Source organism: Anabrus simplex, chromosome 7 (genome assembly GCF_040414725.1).
Source record: "Anabrus simplex isolate iqAnaSimp1 chromosome 7, ASM4041472v1, whole genome shotgun sequence".
Taxonomy (NCBI): domain Eukaryota; kingdom Metazoa; phylum Arthropoda; class Insecta; order Orthoptera; family Tettigoniidae; genus Anabrus; species Anabrus simplex.
In genome coordinates this window covers 346088257-346108490 of record NC_090271.1, presented here as the reverse complement: position 1 = coordinate 346108490, position 20234 = coordinate 346088257, and the positions used below count along the sequence as shown (strand labels likewise).

General features: G+C 38.4%; 1 protein-coding gene across 5 annotated transcripts in view; it reads right to left on the bottom strand.

Moving 5' to 3' along the window:
* Rab5 (RAS oncogene family member Rab5) overlaps window positions 1–20234 on the bottom strand; it is a 119982-nt gene that overhangs the window by 45413 nt on the left and 54335 nt on the right. For all 5 annotated transcript variants that reach the window (XM_067151847.2, XM_067151846.2, XM_067151844.2 and 2 more), the window contains exons 4-5: window positions 16706–16922; window positions 11416–11564 (exon numbers count right to left, since the gene is read on the bottom strand). In XM_067151847.2, the coding sequence (XP_067007948.1) occupies window positions 11452–11564; window positions 16706–16922 (330 nt within the window). In that variant the 3' untranslated portion in view covers window positions 11416–11451. The remainder of the gene's footprint in view (window positions 1–11415; window positions 11565–16705; window positions 16923–20234) is intronic.

Genomic DNA, 20234 nt, shown 5'->3' with positions numbered 1-20234 from the left:
CAAAGCCACCTGTTCTTGGTTTTAGATGAAAGGGCCAGGTTGAGAATTTTTTTTTAGTTAGTCTGTTACTATTCATTCTGATAATGTGTCCATAAAATTTCAACCGTCTCCGAAAAGTGAGAGATATTTTTTCAGAATGACAATATATTTCCTGGGATGAATTTTTCCTCCATATTCCCTCTATACAATTAAAATGAAAATCCACAGCAGTTTTCCAGTCATTCGACCGGGTCAGGAATGGAATAAGTAAAATTCTTTCCAGAATAAAATTTACTGTGTCCACCTATTCAATACAATTATATTCTGTAGTAATTAAATCCTACATGAATTACATATACTAATTAGGAACATGTTTTGCCCTAGTTTTGGGCATCTTCAGCCTAATAACAATCTTAAGGTCAAGTCTTTAAACCAATTAAACATTAGAACTTAAAAAATGTTTACAAAAAGTTGTGCTTTAGGTGATATTTACATAGATTTACAATGTGTACATTAATTAAAACCCAGAATTTGTGACAAGGAAGCAATTAAAATTATCATACAATGACTAGAAATTGTCCAAAGCGTAAATTGGAACTTCAAAAGTATGGATGAATCATTAGGTTGATAGTTTATACAACTGTATTCATTCTAAGGTGGTTATGATCACATGTCGTAAGTACACAGCTACAAAACCAGAACCATGGTATAATGTTGATCATGTTGGGCTTGGATATTCCTTTAGAAAGAAGCATGGTTGGATGGTAATATTTCAGAGGTTAAAAACGTGTATGTTGGAACATATTGTCAATATCATTCATTAGTCAGGTGCTCATCTGATAAAATGTTTACTGGAATTTTGTGCCATTCTTGTCGGATTAATGTTCCCGTTGGTACATTGTTCTACCTTTGGGAGGATTTATGCGTATTGTCTAACTGAATGAGAAAAAAAAGAATTTAGAATGATGAAAGTAGAGCCCACATAATAATTGTAAAGATGAAAGTGTCGTACCCCATAAATGTGGACGAACTTACTTGTCCAGTCAGATGTTAGCTGGATCCACCTGTTCCGGTTGTGTCTGAACGACTAACCTTGTTACTTCTAGTGAAGTATTGATGAGGTATCAGGAATGGAATGAATAAAGCCCCCATCTAGCGGCGAGGATAGGAACTGTGCCGGCTGCCGAAACCTGTCGCACTCCTCCGGGGCAATGATTAATGAATGACAGATGAAATGAAATTGGAGCGTGTTGCTGAAATGAAATACGAGAGGGAAAACCGGAGTACCCGGAGAAAAACCTGTCCCGCCTCTTTGTCCAGCACAAATCTCACATGTAGTGACCAGGATTTGAACCATGGAACCCAGCGGTGAGAGACCCGTGCGTTGCCGCATGAGCCACGGAGGTTCCCTCCCTTTATACAAACTGGGCCAAACATTTTTCTTACAATTTTCCTTTCCTGTTTCTCTATGCCTTTGGTTAGAGACCCACCACCAATGATTAAGGTTTCTGAAGCATATAAAGCTTCAGGTTTGATTACTGTATTATAGTGTCTAAGTTTTGCTTTCAGAGAGATTGATTTTGTTGTTGTACCTGTTCCAAGTGATCCTGTAAGATTCCTGTAATTTGGGAAGTAAAGAAACTCTCTTACGAGATATACAGGACACCAACTCTAACATCACACAAAACAGACAATTCTAATCACCCCACATCTCACAAGTTAGCAGGACTGAATGTGTTTATAAACAGAACAATTAGGCTACTACAAATGAGCAAAACAATTTTCACAACAATATAAAAATAATTATAGAAATTGCAACAGAGAACCATCTCTCAGCACAGTAGCCAGACTACTGTATTAAAAAACCCTACCCAAAAATGATAAATGTGTATGGTTCATAATTTTGTGAATAAAAATCGTACAAAATAGCTTATGTTTTCAAAAGAGAAGGATTTAAAATAGCATTCAGAACAAACAAGACATTACAGGAACAAAGTGGTAAATGTAATCTGAATGAAACACCAGTTTAAGTCAGAAAGTTATGAACTCAAATGCCACGTACATTGGCCAGACAACACGTAATTTCCACACCAGATACAAAGAACACAAATGCAATTATATAGAACAGATACTCAGCATTTGGCAAACACATGACAGCTCATACTACTTCACAGATACCAACACAATCTAAATATTTTACACATCAATACATACATTTATACACAGTTGTGCCTTTCAGCGTTCAGTCTGCAAGCCCCTGTGAATTTATTAAATGCTGCAACAATCCTCTATTTGTAACTGGCTCTATGGCTTCATTTAGTTCTATACCTCTTATCCTAAAAATTGTTAGAAACAGAGTCTAACCATAGTCTCTTCGGTCTCCCTCAACTTCTCTTACCCTCCATAGCAGAGTCCATTATTCTCCTAGGTAATCTATCCTTCATTTGCATCACATGACCCCACCACCTAAGCTGGTTTGTGCGTACAGCTTCATCCATCGAGTTCATTCCTAATTTAGCCTTTATCTCAATTCCGAGTACCCTCCTGCCATTGTTCCCACCTGTTTGTACCAACTGTTCTCGCTACTTTCATCTCTGTTACTAACTTATGAATAAGATATCCTGCGTCTACCCAGCTTTTACTCCCGTAGAACAAAGTTGGTTTTAAAATAGACTGATGTAAAGATAGTTTCATCCAGGAACTGACTTCCTCCTTACACAATGTTGATCGCAACGGCGAGCTCACTGCATTAGAGTCACTGCACCTTGAATCAATCTCACTTGCTATACTAGCATCTTGGGAGAAAAAACATTCTAAATACTTGAAATTATCTACCGGTTCCAGCTTTACATTCCCAATCTGACATTCAGTTCTCTTGGATTTCTTACCTACCGACATCAATTTCGTCATGGAAAGGCTAATTTTCATACCATACTCATTGCACCTATTTTCAAGTTCCAAGATATTAGACTGCAAGCTTTCGGCACAATCCGCCATTAAGACCAGATCTACAGCATAGGCCAGACTGCTTACTCCATTTCCACCTAACTGAATCCCTTCCTGCCACTTTATACCTTTTGGCAGATGATCTGGACACCATGAACAACAAAAGTGAAAGATTATAGCCTTGTCTAATCCTTGTAAGTACCCTGAACCAAGAACTCATTCTACCATCAATTCTCAATGCAGCCCAATTATCAACATTAATGCCTTTGATTGATTTTAATAATCTACCCTTAATCCCATAGTCCTCCAATATGGTGAACATCATTCCCTCAGTACCCTGTCATGTGCTTTCTCTAGATCTACGAAACAAATTCAACTGTCTATTCCTCTCGTAACATTTTTCAATTTACCTGGTGTATACTGAAAATTTGATCCTGACAGCTCCTCTGTGGTCTGAAACCACACCGGTTTCCCTCCAACTTCCTCGCAATCACTCACCACACCCTCCCTTCCAGTGAACACTTTGCCTGGTATACTCATGAGATACCTCGACAGCTGTCGCAATCCTACCCGTTCCCTTGCTTATAGGTAGGTGCAATTTTACCGTTTTTGTTCAAGCTGGTTATTTTACCAACACTCCATGCTAATCTTACTAATCTATGAAGCCATTTCATCCCTGCCTTCACACTATATTTCACAATTTCAGGTCTAATTTCATATATCCCACTGATTTATGAAAATGATACATTTCACTTCAAGCGTAATTTCACAAACATCATTGTCCTCCCAACGAGTTCTGTTTGCGACTTTCACCAGCAAGATTTCCAATTATGTTGAGAAGGTTTTCAAAATATTCCTCCCACCTCTAGTGATTCACGGGGATCTATTACGAGTTCACCTAAATTTTGGGTAAACACTTTCATTTCCTCTTTCTCTCCCTTCCTAAGATTCTTTATTACTGTGTAGAAAGGTTTCCCTGTTGCTTGACAGACTTTCAGGTTATTACTAAAATCTTCCCAAGACTTCTTTATTGTTTCAACAACTGTGTTTCGCTTTCTTTCATCTACGTACAAATCCCTGTCTGCCTCGGCCCTTGTTTGGAGCCATTTCGGATAAGCCTTCTTTTTACGTTTAAAAGGTACTCTCGCTTCATCATTCCACCATGATGTTCCTTTTCCCCCATCTTTACACAGTTTTTCCTAGGCATTCCCTTGTTATTTTTATTACAGCATCCCTGTATGCAACACGTTTTTCTAAATTCTGAACCTGCTTACTGTCCACCATTTGGAACTTTTCACTAATCATATCCATGTACTTCTGTCAAATTTCCTCATCATGGAGATTTTCTACCCTTATTTGTCTGCAGACAGATTTTACTTTCTCTATCCTAGGCCTAGAGATACTTAGTTCACTACAGACCATATAGTGATCTGTATCATCGAAAAATCCCCAGAAAAACCTGCACATTCCTAACAAATTTCCTGAATTTAAAGTCAGTTAAGATAGGGTCTATTATGGATCTGGTGCCCCGACTCTCCCATGTGTAGGAGTGAATAGCTTATGCTCGAATGTATTCTTCACTGCTAAACCCATAGTAGCACAGAAGTCCACCAAACGCTTCCCATTACCATTAGCTTCCATATCTTCCCCACATTTACGAATCACCCTTCGTATCCTTCAGATTTATTTCCAACTCTTGCATTAAAATCACCCGTTACCACTATCCTATCCTCGCTGTTGACCCTGACTAGTGTCACTTAATGCTTCATAAAACTTGCCAGCTTCATCCTCACCTGAACCCTAACATAGTAAATAAACCAAGATAATTCTCGTCCTAATTCTTCCAACTACCAAATCTACCCACATCATTCGCTTATTAATGTGCCTAACAGCAACAATGGTGCGTGCAATAGCTTTTCTTAAGAACAGACCTACACCACACTTTGTCCTCCCCTTTTTAACACCCCTCAAGTATACTTTATAATTTATCTGTTCTTAGTTATCTCCCCTTACCCGAATATCATTAACTCCAAACACTTCCAGATGCAAGGTAGGGGGAGGTGGTGGTATATAACACTGTACAACAATGAAAATGTTTCGGGCTGAAAAATAGCCTTTTCTTATGTATTTCCACCTGGTGAATTAAAAAATCACTATGAACGACCAATTAGCTCTTGCTTCGGAGATACAGTGACACTTTTTTAGAGTCTACATTTTCAGTTTCGGAAGTTGGTGCACTTGTCAACTGACAAAACAATGTTCTAAAGCTGTTTGTAGGTTATAAACATAAGTACTGTTGCTGTGACAGTTTGTTTTAATTAGTGCAGAATTTCTGCTTTCTGCAGTGCTTTTAACCTGTAAAATTTGTTTTGAGTGATCTCATTAGAGACCTTCACTTAACACAGGATAAGGCAGAACTTCTAGGGTCAAGACCACAGCAATGGAATCTTCAACATGTCAGGGCCTCACAGTACAGATGTCAGAGGGAACTGCTTCCTTTCCCCCCCCCCCCCCCCCCCCCCCCCGAAGAAATACCATCTAATTTTTGCTGTGACGTTAATAGTTTGATGAAAAGTTTGAATGTGAACCAGGATCTAAATGAATGGAGGCTGTTCATAGATGCCTCCAAGCTTAGTTTAAAAGCTGTATTACTTCACAATGGCAACCACCTTCCATCTATTCCTGTTGGTCATGCAGTTCACACGAAGGAGACTTACGCAAACATGACAGCCCTCCTTGGTGCAATCAAATACACTGAACACAAGTGGAAAATCTGTGGCGATCTAAAAGTCATAGCTGTACTCTTAGGAATGCAACTGTGGTACACTAAATACTGCTGCTTTTTATGTACGTGGGACAGTAGGGATAGGAAATCACATATTAAAGCAGACTGGCCTGCAAGAAATTTTAACTCAAGTGAGAAAAATGTTGTTGCTGAGCCTCTTGTGGACCCACCCCTACATATAAAGCTCGGTTTGATGAAAATTTTTGTCAAAGGTATGAACCAAGAAGGACAGGCCTTCCTACATTAAGTGATGCAATAGATAAGGAAGGTATTTTTGTTGGGCCACAAATTCGTCGACTTATAAAGGATCCTGCGTTTGAACGAGTTTTGGAGGGGAAATAAAACTAAGCTTGTGAAGCCTTCAAGGGAGTTATTCATGGATTTTTAGGCAACAAAAGAGATGATAAATACACTCAGTTGGTGACAGTGCTGCAGAAATACCGTCAACCTGGATGCAACATCTCTTAAAATCCATTATCTCCACTCCCACCTCGACTTTCTCCCTCCTAGTTGTAATGGAAGAAAGATATCAAAGCCGCTGGAATGAAGCATTGCTTGTGGATTACTGCTGGTTTCTGTCTAGGGATGCTCCGGAACTCGCTTATAACAGGCAAGCAAAAAGACAACTATCTCACGAAGCCACCACATGCTTCTCTTCAGACCCAACCACCTGCTAGGTATTCTATCAGTTTACAACCCTTAGAATGTTACTGTTATTTTTAAAGTTGCAAATAGACTTTCAATGTTGTCATATGGAATTAAAATTTATAGTTTTCTCTCGATCCGTTAAAATAAAATACTTCCAGGTATTAAATATCACAGAAACTAGAGCTAATAAAAATTCTTCTTTGCGATATTCATTTTTCTCAACACTAAATTAGTATGAATTGACTCACGAAGTGAAGGAAACATTCAACTTTGTTGTTGTTGTACAGTGTAATTTCTAATCACTAGATTGTGCCAAAAGTCTGGATTAAATTCCAAACCTCTCTGTAGTGCTTATATGGAGTGAGGGCACGACACTGTTGATGGTGATTTGTCCATCGGATGGGGACGTTAAGCCTTGAGCAGACCCCTTGGTGCTATTCGACAGCAGTAGGCTATGTGCCGGCACCGGGTTTCACCCTCTCCCTTCCTACTACATACATCATGTCATTCATTTCATCTCATTAACTCCTCTGATGAGGCTGACGCAGGAAGGGCATTCAGTCATAAAAACCCGCCACAACAGATTCATCTCATACCTGGACCCTGTAGAGGAACGGGGACAAGGGTCGGACAAAATTATTAATACAAATATAGTTTCGTGGAAGCCGTTCACGGAAACGTCAATTACATAACGAAAAATTGAAGGAAAATTAGCCGCCCATTGAAAGCTCATAGGCAATCGCTAAATAGTTATCGAAAACAATTCAAATGATAATAACAATGAAAATTTTCACTTTATATCAATGAACTCAAATATTGAGAAACAAAGTGTAACACCACATATACTATATAGGCTAAAGCAAAACTAAATATCCATGCTGTTGTATGTTTAGTCTTCAGCCTGAAGGCTGGTTGGATCCTCAACAGCTCCACCATCAGCTGTCATAGATGGCCTAAGCATCACTGAAGAGGCGTGCTAGGAAAATGAGGAGTGAGGTAGTTTGCCGTTGCTTTCCTCATGGAAAAAACAAGATAAACTATGAGTAATGTTCCAAAAAGAGTTGAAGGAAGCAAAAATGTAGTAACAGAAAATTACCGGTATAATAGGCAGACAATTAGATGCTCATTAAGAACCCTTGCATACAAAAGAACTGTAATATGATGATGATGATGATGATGATAACAAAACAACAACAACAACAGGGGGAGAACTAAAAATAAAACGGCTAAAAGCGGGTATAGCGAGTCATTGACCCAGCCAGAGAGGGAGGTGTGGTGTAGCATGCGGACTCTCGCCAATGACAACCCCTCAGGTTCTATGCTAGAAAAAACAGGACTGAAAATATGTTTCAGTAGGCAGAGCAACCTAACAGTTAATGACCAAGTATAGTCAAATTGAAGTTTTTCATTTTTCTGTTGTACAATATGAGGAAGAGTTCATTATGTCTAACAACATATCTCTTGTAGTTATTACCCATCTAAATCCATTGTTCCTGCAGCAAGTTACTTTTCAATTCAATCTGTTTATTCAACTGACAAACAAACATATATATATATATATAAAATAAGAGTTTTGTCTGTACATTACTCAGAATTTAAAAAGGATGGCATTTCTGTATCAGTTGTGTCCACAGTAACAAGGAAATGCACTTTTTAATTTTCCGTAATTTCTGCCTGTCTATATGTACACATATCACGAGAAAACACCTGAAGAGAATTTAATGAAAACTGGTATGCATAATCGAGGAATAAGTCGCTACAATGTAGGCCATAATTAATTTTATTCATGCCGAGTGAAATGGTAGTTTAGGGGAAGGCCTAAAATTTAATTCTCAAATATTTATGTTAGTGATCGTATCGATAAATATTACATAACTAAAGTTATACAGTTTTAAATTTCCAATCATTTATGTCTTACACATTGTTACCATACCGGCAACAATCACAGATATATTCAAGAATTTGGATTTTTGTTGCTAAGTCCATATCAGTGCAGTCACGAGAAAATGGATGAACAGAATTTAATGAAAATCTGTATGTGAAGTCTAAGAATAAGGAACTATGGTCTACGCTATAAATAATTTTACAAATGCCCTTATATCACAGAGTTGAAAGAAAACTAAATGTGAAGGCCTACAATATAGAAAGCTCAAAACTGATCAACAGTAGCATTACACTGACCATTGTTTGTGATGTGCTTTGTGTCTTCTGTTGCCACTCATTTACAATAGATAGGATTACTGCTGCGTACCGAGTATTTTTTAAAATTAGTCTTACGTTACACTGACACAGATAGGTCTTATGGCTACGATGGGATAGGAAAGGGCTAGGAGTGTGAAGGAAGTGGCCTTGGCCTTAATTATGATACAGCCCCAGCATTTGCCTGGTGTGAAAATGGGAAATCATGGAATACCATCTTCAGGGCTGCCGACAGTGGGTTTCGAATCAATTACCTGCCGGATGCAAGCTCACAGTTGCGCGCCCCTAACCACACGGCCAACTCGCCCAGTCGTATAACAGCCTGTCTGAATATTGGCGGGAAGTAGCTGGAGAGTTAGATAACTTTCTTCTTTAGCATGCCATTCCCGCCCCCAAGATTAAGAACAAATATTTTGGGGAAAAAAGTGTGGTGGTATTCGGGTAATCCTTTTTTGATATATGAGCCGATCACCTGCAAAATATCACATAGCTTGTTCCAATCAACATTACTGAATGCGTCTTCTAGATCTACAAATGCCATGTAGGCTTGTCATCCTTAATTCGATCCTCAATGATTAGACGTAAAGTCAGGATTGCTTCAAGTGTTCTTCCGAAGACAAACTAATCTTTTCCCAGCTCAGTTTCAACTTGTGTTTCCATTCTTCTGTAAATAGTAAGTGTAAAAATTGTGCAAATGTGAGGTAGTAAACTAATGGCGTGGTAGTTTTTACACTTCCTCCTTTCTTAGGAATAGGTGTAACAACATTCTGTCTAAAATCAGATGCCATTTCTCCTTTATCATACATCTTGCATACTTGCCATGCCAGTTTTCTCTAAGGCAGTCAGTATTTCCAAGGGTATGTCATCAATTCTAGGTGCCTTGTTTCTATTTGGGTCTCTTCAAAGCTCAAATTCTGTCCTCCAAAAACAAAGAATCGAGGTCCCACGGCACTTGGTAAAAAACAAAAACAAAAAACAAAAAAAACCCAGCTATATATGTGGAACAGACCTGGAAGGTATCAAATAGACATGATGATTAAGTAACTGTGCCAGTGAACTGCACTACTGTGGCGGACATTAGTTTTGTGTATCTTGACAACAATAATCCATTTACTATGCCGGCCGTAGTAGCTTACACGTTGCACTATTTTCTTATTTGTTATTAAAAATCTTCATTTCCCCACTTGATCTTGTGTTAATTCTGTAGTCTGACTGAAAATCCTGCTCTTCCTGCCAATGTACTTATAACAACTGCATATAACTATATCAATTTCACTCTAACTATCATAACAATTCAAACTTTCTAACATTCCATGCTCTGACCCGACTCTTAGAATGGCAGTGTTCCATCTTCCGCATGATGTCCCTCTTGTACTTCACTGCTGGAGATCTAAATGGAGGATTACTTTACCTCTGGAATATTTTACCCAGGAGGAAGCCATCAGCGAGAGAGAGAGGGGTGTGCATGTCCTCGGCTGTAGGTTCTCCTGTTGCTTTCAACCATGTAGCAATATCAACATAGCTAAGCCAGGTTAAATATTATTATTAGCCCATACCAGTCAGTCGTTCAGACTGCCGCCCTTGCAAATTTTCTGAACCATTCGTTAGTTTAGTTTCTTGATACAGATGGATACCTGTCCAAAATGGTTGCACCTGTGGCTCTGCTACCTACTTCATTGGGACACACAAGCCTCCCCACTCCCAAGGTCACACTGTTCATAGAATACCTACTATCAGTGGGTTAATATCTTAATAATGGCTGCATTGATGATTTACTCATCGTTAATGGCTACAGGGTATACTACCCTGCTCTTAGGGTCTGAACAGAGACAGTACTTTTGTTAAGCCACAGGTTGTCTAAGGATAATGTACATGTACATTGTATAGTATATGAAACCGCATTTGCTCGACACCTTTTTCTGCAGCCAAGAGAAAGGCTTCACAAGTCAAAATGCCACTGCCACCTTCAGTTAAGAGGTGGGGAGGTGGCTCGAAGCTTTGGCTTACTATGAGAACAATTTGGAGTTGGTAGTGGCAGCAACAAGTTTCTATTAAGAAAGCACAAAGAGCGGTGAACAAAGATGACCTTCGAGAGTAACTTTTATTTACCGTTTTGGTTTTATACAGCCTACTAACGACTTGTAGGATTTTTGGAGATGCCGATGTTGTCCTGCAGGAGTTATTTTACACGCTGGTAAATCTGACATAAGGACGGCAAATTTGGGTACCCTGACATCAGAAGTCCAGGCTCTACATTCTCAGTTACACAGCCTGACCATTGTACAAATTCATAACAGGTTTATTTTTAGTTCAATTTTAAGACTAAGGAATACTTTGATATACAGTTGTGGCTATTTTGGGACCATATTTCACTGTATATTTTTGAATTTGTTATTGCATAACTATGTACAATTAATTTCTGAGCCCTGTAGTTTTCTGTCCTATAGCTGAATTAATCAAAACCAACTGAATATTATGAAGTGAAGTAATAGAGGAGTAAGCTTATTCAAGAAAATCTATATATAGACTATAATTCTGAAAATATTGTACACTACATGAAGAGATTGGATATATATCAAATCTGAATTAGGAGACAATGTCTGAAAATGTATTGAAACAGAGGATACTCTTATTAGTTTATTCTCACAGTTATAGAACGATTTTTGTTGACAAAAATACACACACAAATTGGAAGATAACCATAAATATAACAATGAAAAATTCTAAAAAACAATCAATTATTAATAAAAAAACCAAAAATAAAACATGCAGGTCCCTAACTAAAGACCTTCTCAGGAAAGGTCCAAAAATATCTTCTGGTTTACAAGTCTTCACATTGTTCCCTTTCAGATGCTTACATGATGTATGAGGGTCCGAAACAACCTGTAGACGGATCACTTGCAGCAATTGCCAGGCGCCTTCTGACCTTGTTCAGACTCCACAAGTCGTCGCGCCTGACCACTAGCTCCAGCACCAGATACTTGTTCATTTTTTGGAAGTTTTTTAGCTGCAATGACAAAATGCAATGATATTCTGAAAAGAGCCTGTGTTTATAAAGAATCTTGCAGTGTAACCTTAGGAGATCAAACAATTCTGAAGCTTGACAAAATAATCAAAATGTAAATTTTAACATTACACAAAGCTATAGGGGTAAATTCTCAAAATACTTGTAGTTGTGGGTTGGAAAAAGAACAGGAAACGGATATACATCTCAACAAGAGTATTTATCAACTCTCAGTAAATTTTTTCTAAGAGTCAATCAAGGTCTATAGTCTTGAAGTGCCATACCAAGGTTTTCAGCTTACTATCCTGTCAAAGATTGTAGTGACTGAAACCCTGCCAAATCTATCTCAATCCACTGCTACAGCTCTTCTATAAAGTTTCCACCCTTTGGAAGGCAGTTTTGTAAATAAAAATCAGGTGACCCACAATTTATGCAATCATTGTTGATGTGGAAGTGGATCAAATATAACCTGGAATTTTGACCAACAACTTAAGTACAGAGGTAGTTTGTGGCAGAGGATGATGGAGATGCATGAAGCTTGTGGGAAACCTGCAGGCACAGCTTGGGGAACGAATCCGTTCAAAAAATGTGCGATTAGCATGAATTTTTTGTCAGGAGGTGAAGTTGTGGAGTACAAACCCCACCAGATGAATATCACACAACAAAACATGACCTTACTGAAGCAAATAGCCACAAAGGTTTCCAAAATTTCACCAGCAATATAAAGAGGTTAGTCCATTAACTACCAGCAGAAAGAGCTTGCTAGGTGAGCCCATTATACACCATCAAATTCAAGACTGCAGAAGAATTTTCAATAGTTCATAAGTTTACTTGTCAAATCGCTTGCAATACTTAAGAAATCTTCAAGAGAATTAGAGCATGTTCTAATCATTGTACGCAAATGGCTTTGTCTTCATGGCAGAGGGATGTTGCCGAGTATAAGGCATATCCCTCCCTACATTCAGTGGGTTCCACAGAGTACCTCAGGGCAGTGTACAAGGAGACTGCAATAAAATATCTCAAGGAAGTGCTTTTATGTATAAGTAAACACTATCAACAGTGTTTGATTTATGATCTTTGCATATTATAATAGAATTCCTAATGTAATAAGATATGGATTTCTTTTACATTGCTATAATTTTTACTGAATCCAAGCAACTAAATGAGACATCTGCAAATTACATTATGGCAGTAAATACAATGCAAAAGTTATGTTGAAGGTAACCACATTAGGCTTTCCTCCATGTAAATTATGCTTTAATGAAAGTTTTTCTCCATTTTAAGAATATATCTTACGGCTAGTCCAACTGCTGCTTCCTCCATTAAAATACAACATGCTATCAAACCTTGCAAAATCTTGTCAAAACTTCAGCAATAATATTAAACATTCTGTGACAATATTTGACAATTTCTCTTGTTAAGTATTGAACTGAAAGAAAAATTTAATGGACAGACATTACAGAGCAACAGAAATGGGCTTGCCAAGAAGTTTGTCAGAAGGTCCCGATTTGCTACGTGGAACACAAGGATTCCTTTCACTGAAACCTGGGTCCATTGCTATAACCCTGAATTCAAACAAGCATTGGGTGGAAGAAGAGAGAAGCTGCACCAATAAAGGCCAAAAGGCACTTGTCAGCAGGAAAATTTCTTGTAACTTTGTTAGGGATTCTCAGGGTATTTTGTTGATTTTCTCCATGAATAAACAACTGTGAAGGCTATCTACCAACACCAATCTCGGGACAATGCAAAATTTGCCTATCACGACAACAATGTCAACAACCAATCTAAGACATTCACAAAGATAAAGCAGGGTACCATACTGCTGCTTTAACATACGATAAGGTCGAAAAAATTCAATGATACTACTAGAACACTGAAATTCGTTTATCAGGAAGTAGAGGAGTGTGCACAACTCGCTGCAAAGATATTGCTGTTCTTTCGAGGATGGAACAAACCCAGGCCATTCAATTGGAAAAATGTGTTTCTAAAGATTATGCTGCTTTGGCACCTCTTGGCTCACTCCCTAAGGTTTAGTTATAAATTCTGGTATATATTTTATCTGGCCTTGTGCCTAAAGCTGGATAAAAAGGAGCAACTTACCTACAAAGGACATGGAAGACAGGCTATGAAGGTTCTTTAGTTCTTGCTCAGGCAAGGCTTTTTCTTATACAGAGTGATGAGATATGCTTTACTCTGGCGTGCAGGCAGAGTGTCTTATGGCAAGCTTCTCAGTCATTCATCATGCATGGGAAGGGGATAGCACAGTAAGCCATCGCACGTTTTGTTCCGTGATCCCAGCATGTGCATATCCCTGCCAGTTGACCTTTCACACATATGATGTTGCAGTCTTATTTCAGCTCTTCCCAACTGTGTTTTATTTCTAAATTCCGTAATGAGTCAAAGGGTATTATGGCTCTTGACACTGTGTCTATTTGTATGTGTTAACTCGGCTTGTGAAGTTCAAAGATTTCAAGAAAGATTCCCGGGTGTAGATATTAAGTCGTAAAACAGTCTACAATCTTTATAATAAATTTCAGGAAACAAAGCATCCAGCCTAAGAAACAAAAAGCAGCATGGAGTTCTCACTGAAGAAAAATTCAATGACACAGATAGTTTGGAAAATTTTCCAAAAATATCACCACCCTGGACAAGTAGGAATTTCGTATGGGTTTGTGAAGAAGGCTACCAAAGCTGTAAAATACTCTTCAAGCAGGTAACCTAGAACATTTTGTCTGCAGAGTCAGGAGACTGAGGCTTGGTTCCACCACCATATGTGGTACTCTTAGTCAATGATGGTGTGCCATCAGGGGTGTTATAAGAATACAGACGATTCTGTTACTTATGTGAATATCTATCTCTGCCATGAACAAGACAAACTGCACACCATATAATGTTAGTCAGGAAATTGCCAAGATTCCTCAACATGAATTACAGTGAGTCATGAACAATTTCCTAAAGAAGTGCCAAAAAATGTGTTGAGAATGAAGGCAGGCAGTTTTGACACCATCGTTCAGTTTGGTAAGGGCAAAACTTAAAAATTGTTTGCATTAGTGTTGTACGGCTTACCTTCTTGCTATAGAATGCGACCCACATTCGGCAAACGAGTGTGCGCTTGCCCATAGTAAAATCACTATGCCCAGGAGCAAACCGTATTGGATCACCCATTACAATATTATATTCTGTGCATTTAAAGCACATATTCATAGTACAAGACTACAGAGATACAAATAATTGCAGAACTATTATTAAGAATAAAGAGCAAGCAAACCAGCTAGCGGGTTCAGCCTCAGTATTTGTCTGGTGTGAAAACTGGAAACCACAGAACCACTCTGAAGGCTGCAAATGGTGGGATTCAAACCAGACATCTAAATGCAGGTGACCTGAACTCTCTCTGGCATAATAATCCTATTATGAATGGAAACTAACGAGACTATGCTATTCAAAATAAAAATGTTATAAAACATAATGTATTATATTACAGTGGTATGACTCAATAGCCGGCCCCATGGTGTAGGGGTAGCGTACCTGCCTCTTACCTGGAGGCCCCGGGTTCGATTCCCGGCCAGGTCGGGGATTTTTACTTAGACCTGAGGGCTGGTTCGAGGTCCACTCAGCCTACGTGATTAGAATTGAGGAGCTATCTGACTGTGAGATAGCGGCCCCGGTCTAGAAAACCAAGAATAACGGCCGAGAGGATTAGTCGTGCTGACCACACGCCACCTCGTAATCTGCAGGCCTTCGGGCCGAGCAGCGGTCGCTTGGTAGGCCAAGGCCCTTCACGGGCTGTAGTGCCATTGGGGTTTGGTTTGGTTATGACCCGATAACTGATCATATTATGCAATAACCAAAATACTGATTAAAAATATTCCTGGAGGAAGCTTGCTGTTATGAAGGTTACTTCCTCATTCCTATCTAAAAATAAACAATTATGTAAGGCGTCCTCACTCAATGCGGAAGACTAATGTGTTGAGAGGTTTCTGCAATCAATACGATGTTTATTCCTTCAAAGTAGAACATTTAGAAAACCTTACCATACACATGTATAGCTACTATAACATACAGTACCTCAGCTCACCCACTGACTTGAACTTCAAGCATTTAATGATATTCTTCTTTTCATGCATCTTGTACTCTGAATTACCATCATCTGCAAACTCTACTCAACCCTAACTTTCAAGGCATGAAAATTAGAATTGTCATATGAGGTTTTTCACAACAGACATGTCCTCTTATACATTAAATGAACAGTTTCAGGACATATGAACAAATAACATTCTGATTCATTAAGCGATCATAAGAAAACCAACGGAAAAAAAATAAAGACTGCCACCCGTGCCAAGGCTTGATTGAACCTATGATGTATTTCGTAGTTTTCTAGCCTGGTGACTGGTCTGGAGAATTCTCGCAGTTTCTCAGCAGACTATACGTAATGGGCTTTTTTGTACCTTGAATTTCTTTAATCACTGTTGTCACCTCTCAGCTGGAATATGAATTTTTAGGAGTTGAGTCATGGATTATAAACTTTAAAGTTACTAGTGGCACACATTTCTCTTTGTCATTATACACCTAGTCCTAAAACTAACAATGGAAATTTAGAGATACTCCAAGCTTCAATTCTGTCAAAATGGCACAGTAGAGGTAGACACAAAAAGATAGATATTCTTTACGATTTATGTGAAGAGGATTCATCAGACATACTGGATGACTATGAATCTGATATTGATGTTGAGTTATTTTGGTCCTTCCACATCAAGCTCATGTATTGGTGTACAACAGTAAGACATATAATGATGTAAACATAGAAAATATATTTGCCATAGAAGCTGAATGGCTTCTCAAAAGATAATCCAGAACTAGACTTGAAAGGTCTGATGTACTCTCCACAAAATCCTTCCAGCATCAACGGGGCATAGCATCCCTGTTTGGGACCCTCATCAATGCGTTAGTATGCCACTCCACATACTCATCTGAACTAGGGTTTACAATATTTTAATCTACATAATTACTGCTTCCACTAAGCTTCTAAACAACTAACACCGACAATGAATTACACCTGTAGAATTTAACCCAACTAGATTTTTAAGAACAGAACAGTCAACCCCAGATGAATGCCAAAGTCTCATGACACTATAAAGAGTACTCACCTATTGCCAAGAATATTTCATTAACGTTCATTGCTGTCTTGGCTGAAGTTTCCATGAAGAGGAGGCCATTTTCCTCAGCATATGCCTGCGCTTCATCATATTCCACTACTCGCTTGTTGGCCAAATCAGCCTTGTTACCGGCCAGAGCAATCACTATATTGGGGGAAGCTTGCCTCTGGAGCTCTTTAACCCACGTTTTAGCTCTACCAAATGTATCCTGAAAAAAGAACACTTATGATTGACATTTCCAGAAGAAATTATAGCAACTACTCCAATTATTGCTGGAAAATGTCGACTGTAAACAAGGACTATAAAACTCCTGTAAAACAGTTTATAAAGCACATAACACAGACAGTATTGCCAACCCACCTGCTATCACATTCCTATGTTAAGCTACGCCTTTCAACCTCTGAATTGACTAAACGTCACCACAATCCCCTGCTGTGGCCTCATTTAGGTCTATATCTCTTTCTGCTACAGTTAACAACGCTCCACTTTAAGTCTACATCATTTAAACATTTTTTGCAGTTTTATGTTGATGTTATTTACATCAAATTTCAATTGCTGATTGATACATAAGGTGTTATTTATCTGCAGTTGAGGGTAGCTTGCCACACCAGTTGCCTGTCATCAGAATAGACAGTTCCCATGCTGATTAGTCACGTAGTCTGATGCAGATTGTTAGAAGAACAAGCATTTGAATTACCATAATTTGGTCAGCAGTTTGTTGTTACAAGAAAAGTACTGGTCAAATCAGAGTTATTACTAACATCTGGTGTCATTACAGTCTACTGTGTGTGCCAATTATGGTGTTTGAGAAGTAAATTTTACAGGAGAGTATTGGAATATTAACACTAGACAAGATTTTTATGCGCAGCTCATGTAGGGACATATCACAGGATTTTTGGAGAATTTCCCCGTGACGAATCAACCAAGAGATACAGTATGAAGATTTCATGCCACATTTGAAAGCATAGTATTTCAACTGGACTAATACTGTAGCATTTTTCCAGAGAAAAATGCATTTTCTAAGCACATGAAAACTACAGTATTAGCCTATACAGTACATGACTTCAAGTGTATTGTGCACAATCTAACCTGTCCACAAAGATGTGCTTTCCACACTGTACAAAATGTGGAGTGATCACACTGCAGCTCATGTCACAGCTCTTCACATCGGCCGATGTTATGTGACAGTGCTCTGCGCGGAGCACAATTTTCTGCTCTAGCACATATCTCGCGATATGAGGTTTATTTTAGCGATATGGAAGAAATGAGAATTTCTGGGATATAGGTTCAATTAACTATAGAAACCAATAAATGCAACATGAGGCATACGACGAAATAGGAAACGAAAATTCATAGGTGACCACTACAATGATATAATAGGCAGTTGGTGAAATGAATGACCTGCATAAGCAGAAACGTATCAGGAAGAAGTTGGTGAAAACAACCACCTCCATTTATGATCATTATGGCAATAATAATAACTCTTATCTTAAGCATACAGCTAAATTCTGTTCGGTGCAGATAGCTTCTCAAAAGCTCCCTCTGTCGATCAGTGGTAGAATGTCTGCCTCCGGATCCAAGGTTACAGGTTCAAACCTGGCAAAGGCAGTTTGATTTTTGAAGGGTGGAAAAAAATATTCCATTCGACACCTCATGGTGTATGTCGGCATATAAAGATCTCTGGCAAGAAATTCCAGGGTCACCCAACAAAATTAATCAGAAGTCAGCTATAGATACCCAAAAGATTTGGTTTGTTTTGCCTTTCAGTAGGCCTAGTGTAAAATGGAATGCAAGCAGCATCAAATTAAAATGCTTGCACTCTGTATTAGCTTGTCAAAATTGTGTATAATAATTCTATCCTAGATGAGATCTCTTCTTTGTTCAACCTGAAGTGCATTTAATTCCCACTTTTCTTCCCTCCACAAATTTGTTTCATATACCCACTGTCTTTTGAAGCAGACATTCATAGTAAGAGAAAGGCAACATAAAATTTGCCATCAGACGACGTGCATTTCCTGTTTTCACGCTCAATGCAGCGACATCACACCGACTCAGCTACGCGCGAGTTCACGTGAGGTGACAGTAACGTGGTCCGCCTTTTGTAGTTTTGTAACGTGTCATAGGTTTTTTAAACTTTGGGTTAGGAAACAATACTACCTTTTTTGTTTAAGTATTTGTAGTTTTGTTGGTAGAATACTTATGTAGGCAGTTTATCATGCAGAGTTGCAACTTTTGCAGTTTTCATATTCATATATTGTAGGTGTAGGGCTAGACTAGACCCTGCATACAACCGATTTCAATGAGATTCAATGTACCTGTTGGGGGACACTGAACAGTAACTTGTGTATAAGGGTTTTCGGAAAAATTGAGGTCAAATGTCATGACGCAGGATTCGCTTTGGTCCAAGTGGAAGTGATAGAACACTAAAAGATGAAAAATTTTTACTTAAACATGTCAGGTCCGCAACCTATAATTTCCAAAAAATTGACGAATCCCCGATTCCAATGCAACACACATGTTTTTGGGAGAGTTACAACGCAATCAACCGGAGCTGTGGCCGAGTGGTCACCATAGTTGTCTGCAAACCTCGACGATGCGAGTTCCAAGTCTCGCCGCAGCTATTGGTTTTATACAAAATTATTATTTGAGGGAATGTGAAGATAAAATTGCAAATAAAAGTATGGGGCCAAGTGCAGGGAACTTTATTTTCTCTCTCAAATTAACATAAACATTCTCATAATTATCAATCGATCAATCAATCACTACTGATCTGCATTTAGGGCAGTCGCCCAGGTGGCAGATTCCCTATCTGTTGCTTTCCTAGCCTTTTCTTAAATGATTGCAAAGAAATTGGAAATTTATTGAACATCTCCCTTGGTAAGTTATTCCAATTCCCTTCCTATAAACGAATATTTGCCCCAATTTGTCCTCTTGAATTCCAACTATATCTTCATATTGTGATCTTTCCTACTTTTAAAGACACCATCCAAACTTATTCGTCTACTGATGTCCTCCCACGCCAGCTCTCCACTGACAGCTCGGAACATACCACTTAAACTGTATATAGGATAATATCTTTTGTTTATTTCCACCTATTCAATACATTACAAGAAGTTGGCATTTACTTTAAAACATTATTCAGGTGAGACATGTTTCGCCTCTCACTGCGAGGCATCTTCAGTCATTATCAAAAACCTTATTATTTTACCAGGCATCTGGTTAAAGATATTCAAAAATGTGTTTGATGATTATAAGAGAGGTAAGATTTACGTTAGTTATAAACATGTTCATGAAGTAACTAAAAATCTAATATATTGATAAAAACATATGTAGTTCTTTGTTGAATAGGACTTGTTTGATTGTACTATAGTAAGAGAAGGTGGCTTGAAGCCGTAGTCATTAATAGATGTCTAATACATAGTGGAAGGCATATGAAATCAGTTCAATGAGAATATATAATACAAACAATTGATACATAAAAACTGGTAGATTCATAAGAGGTACATTTAAAAATGAAGGC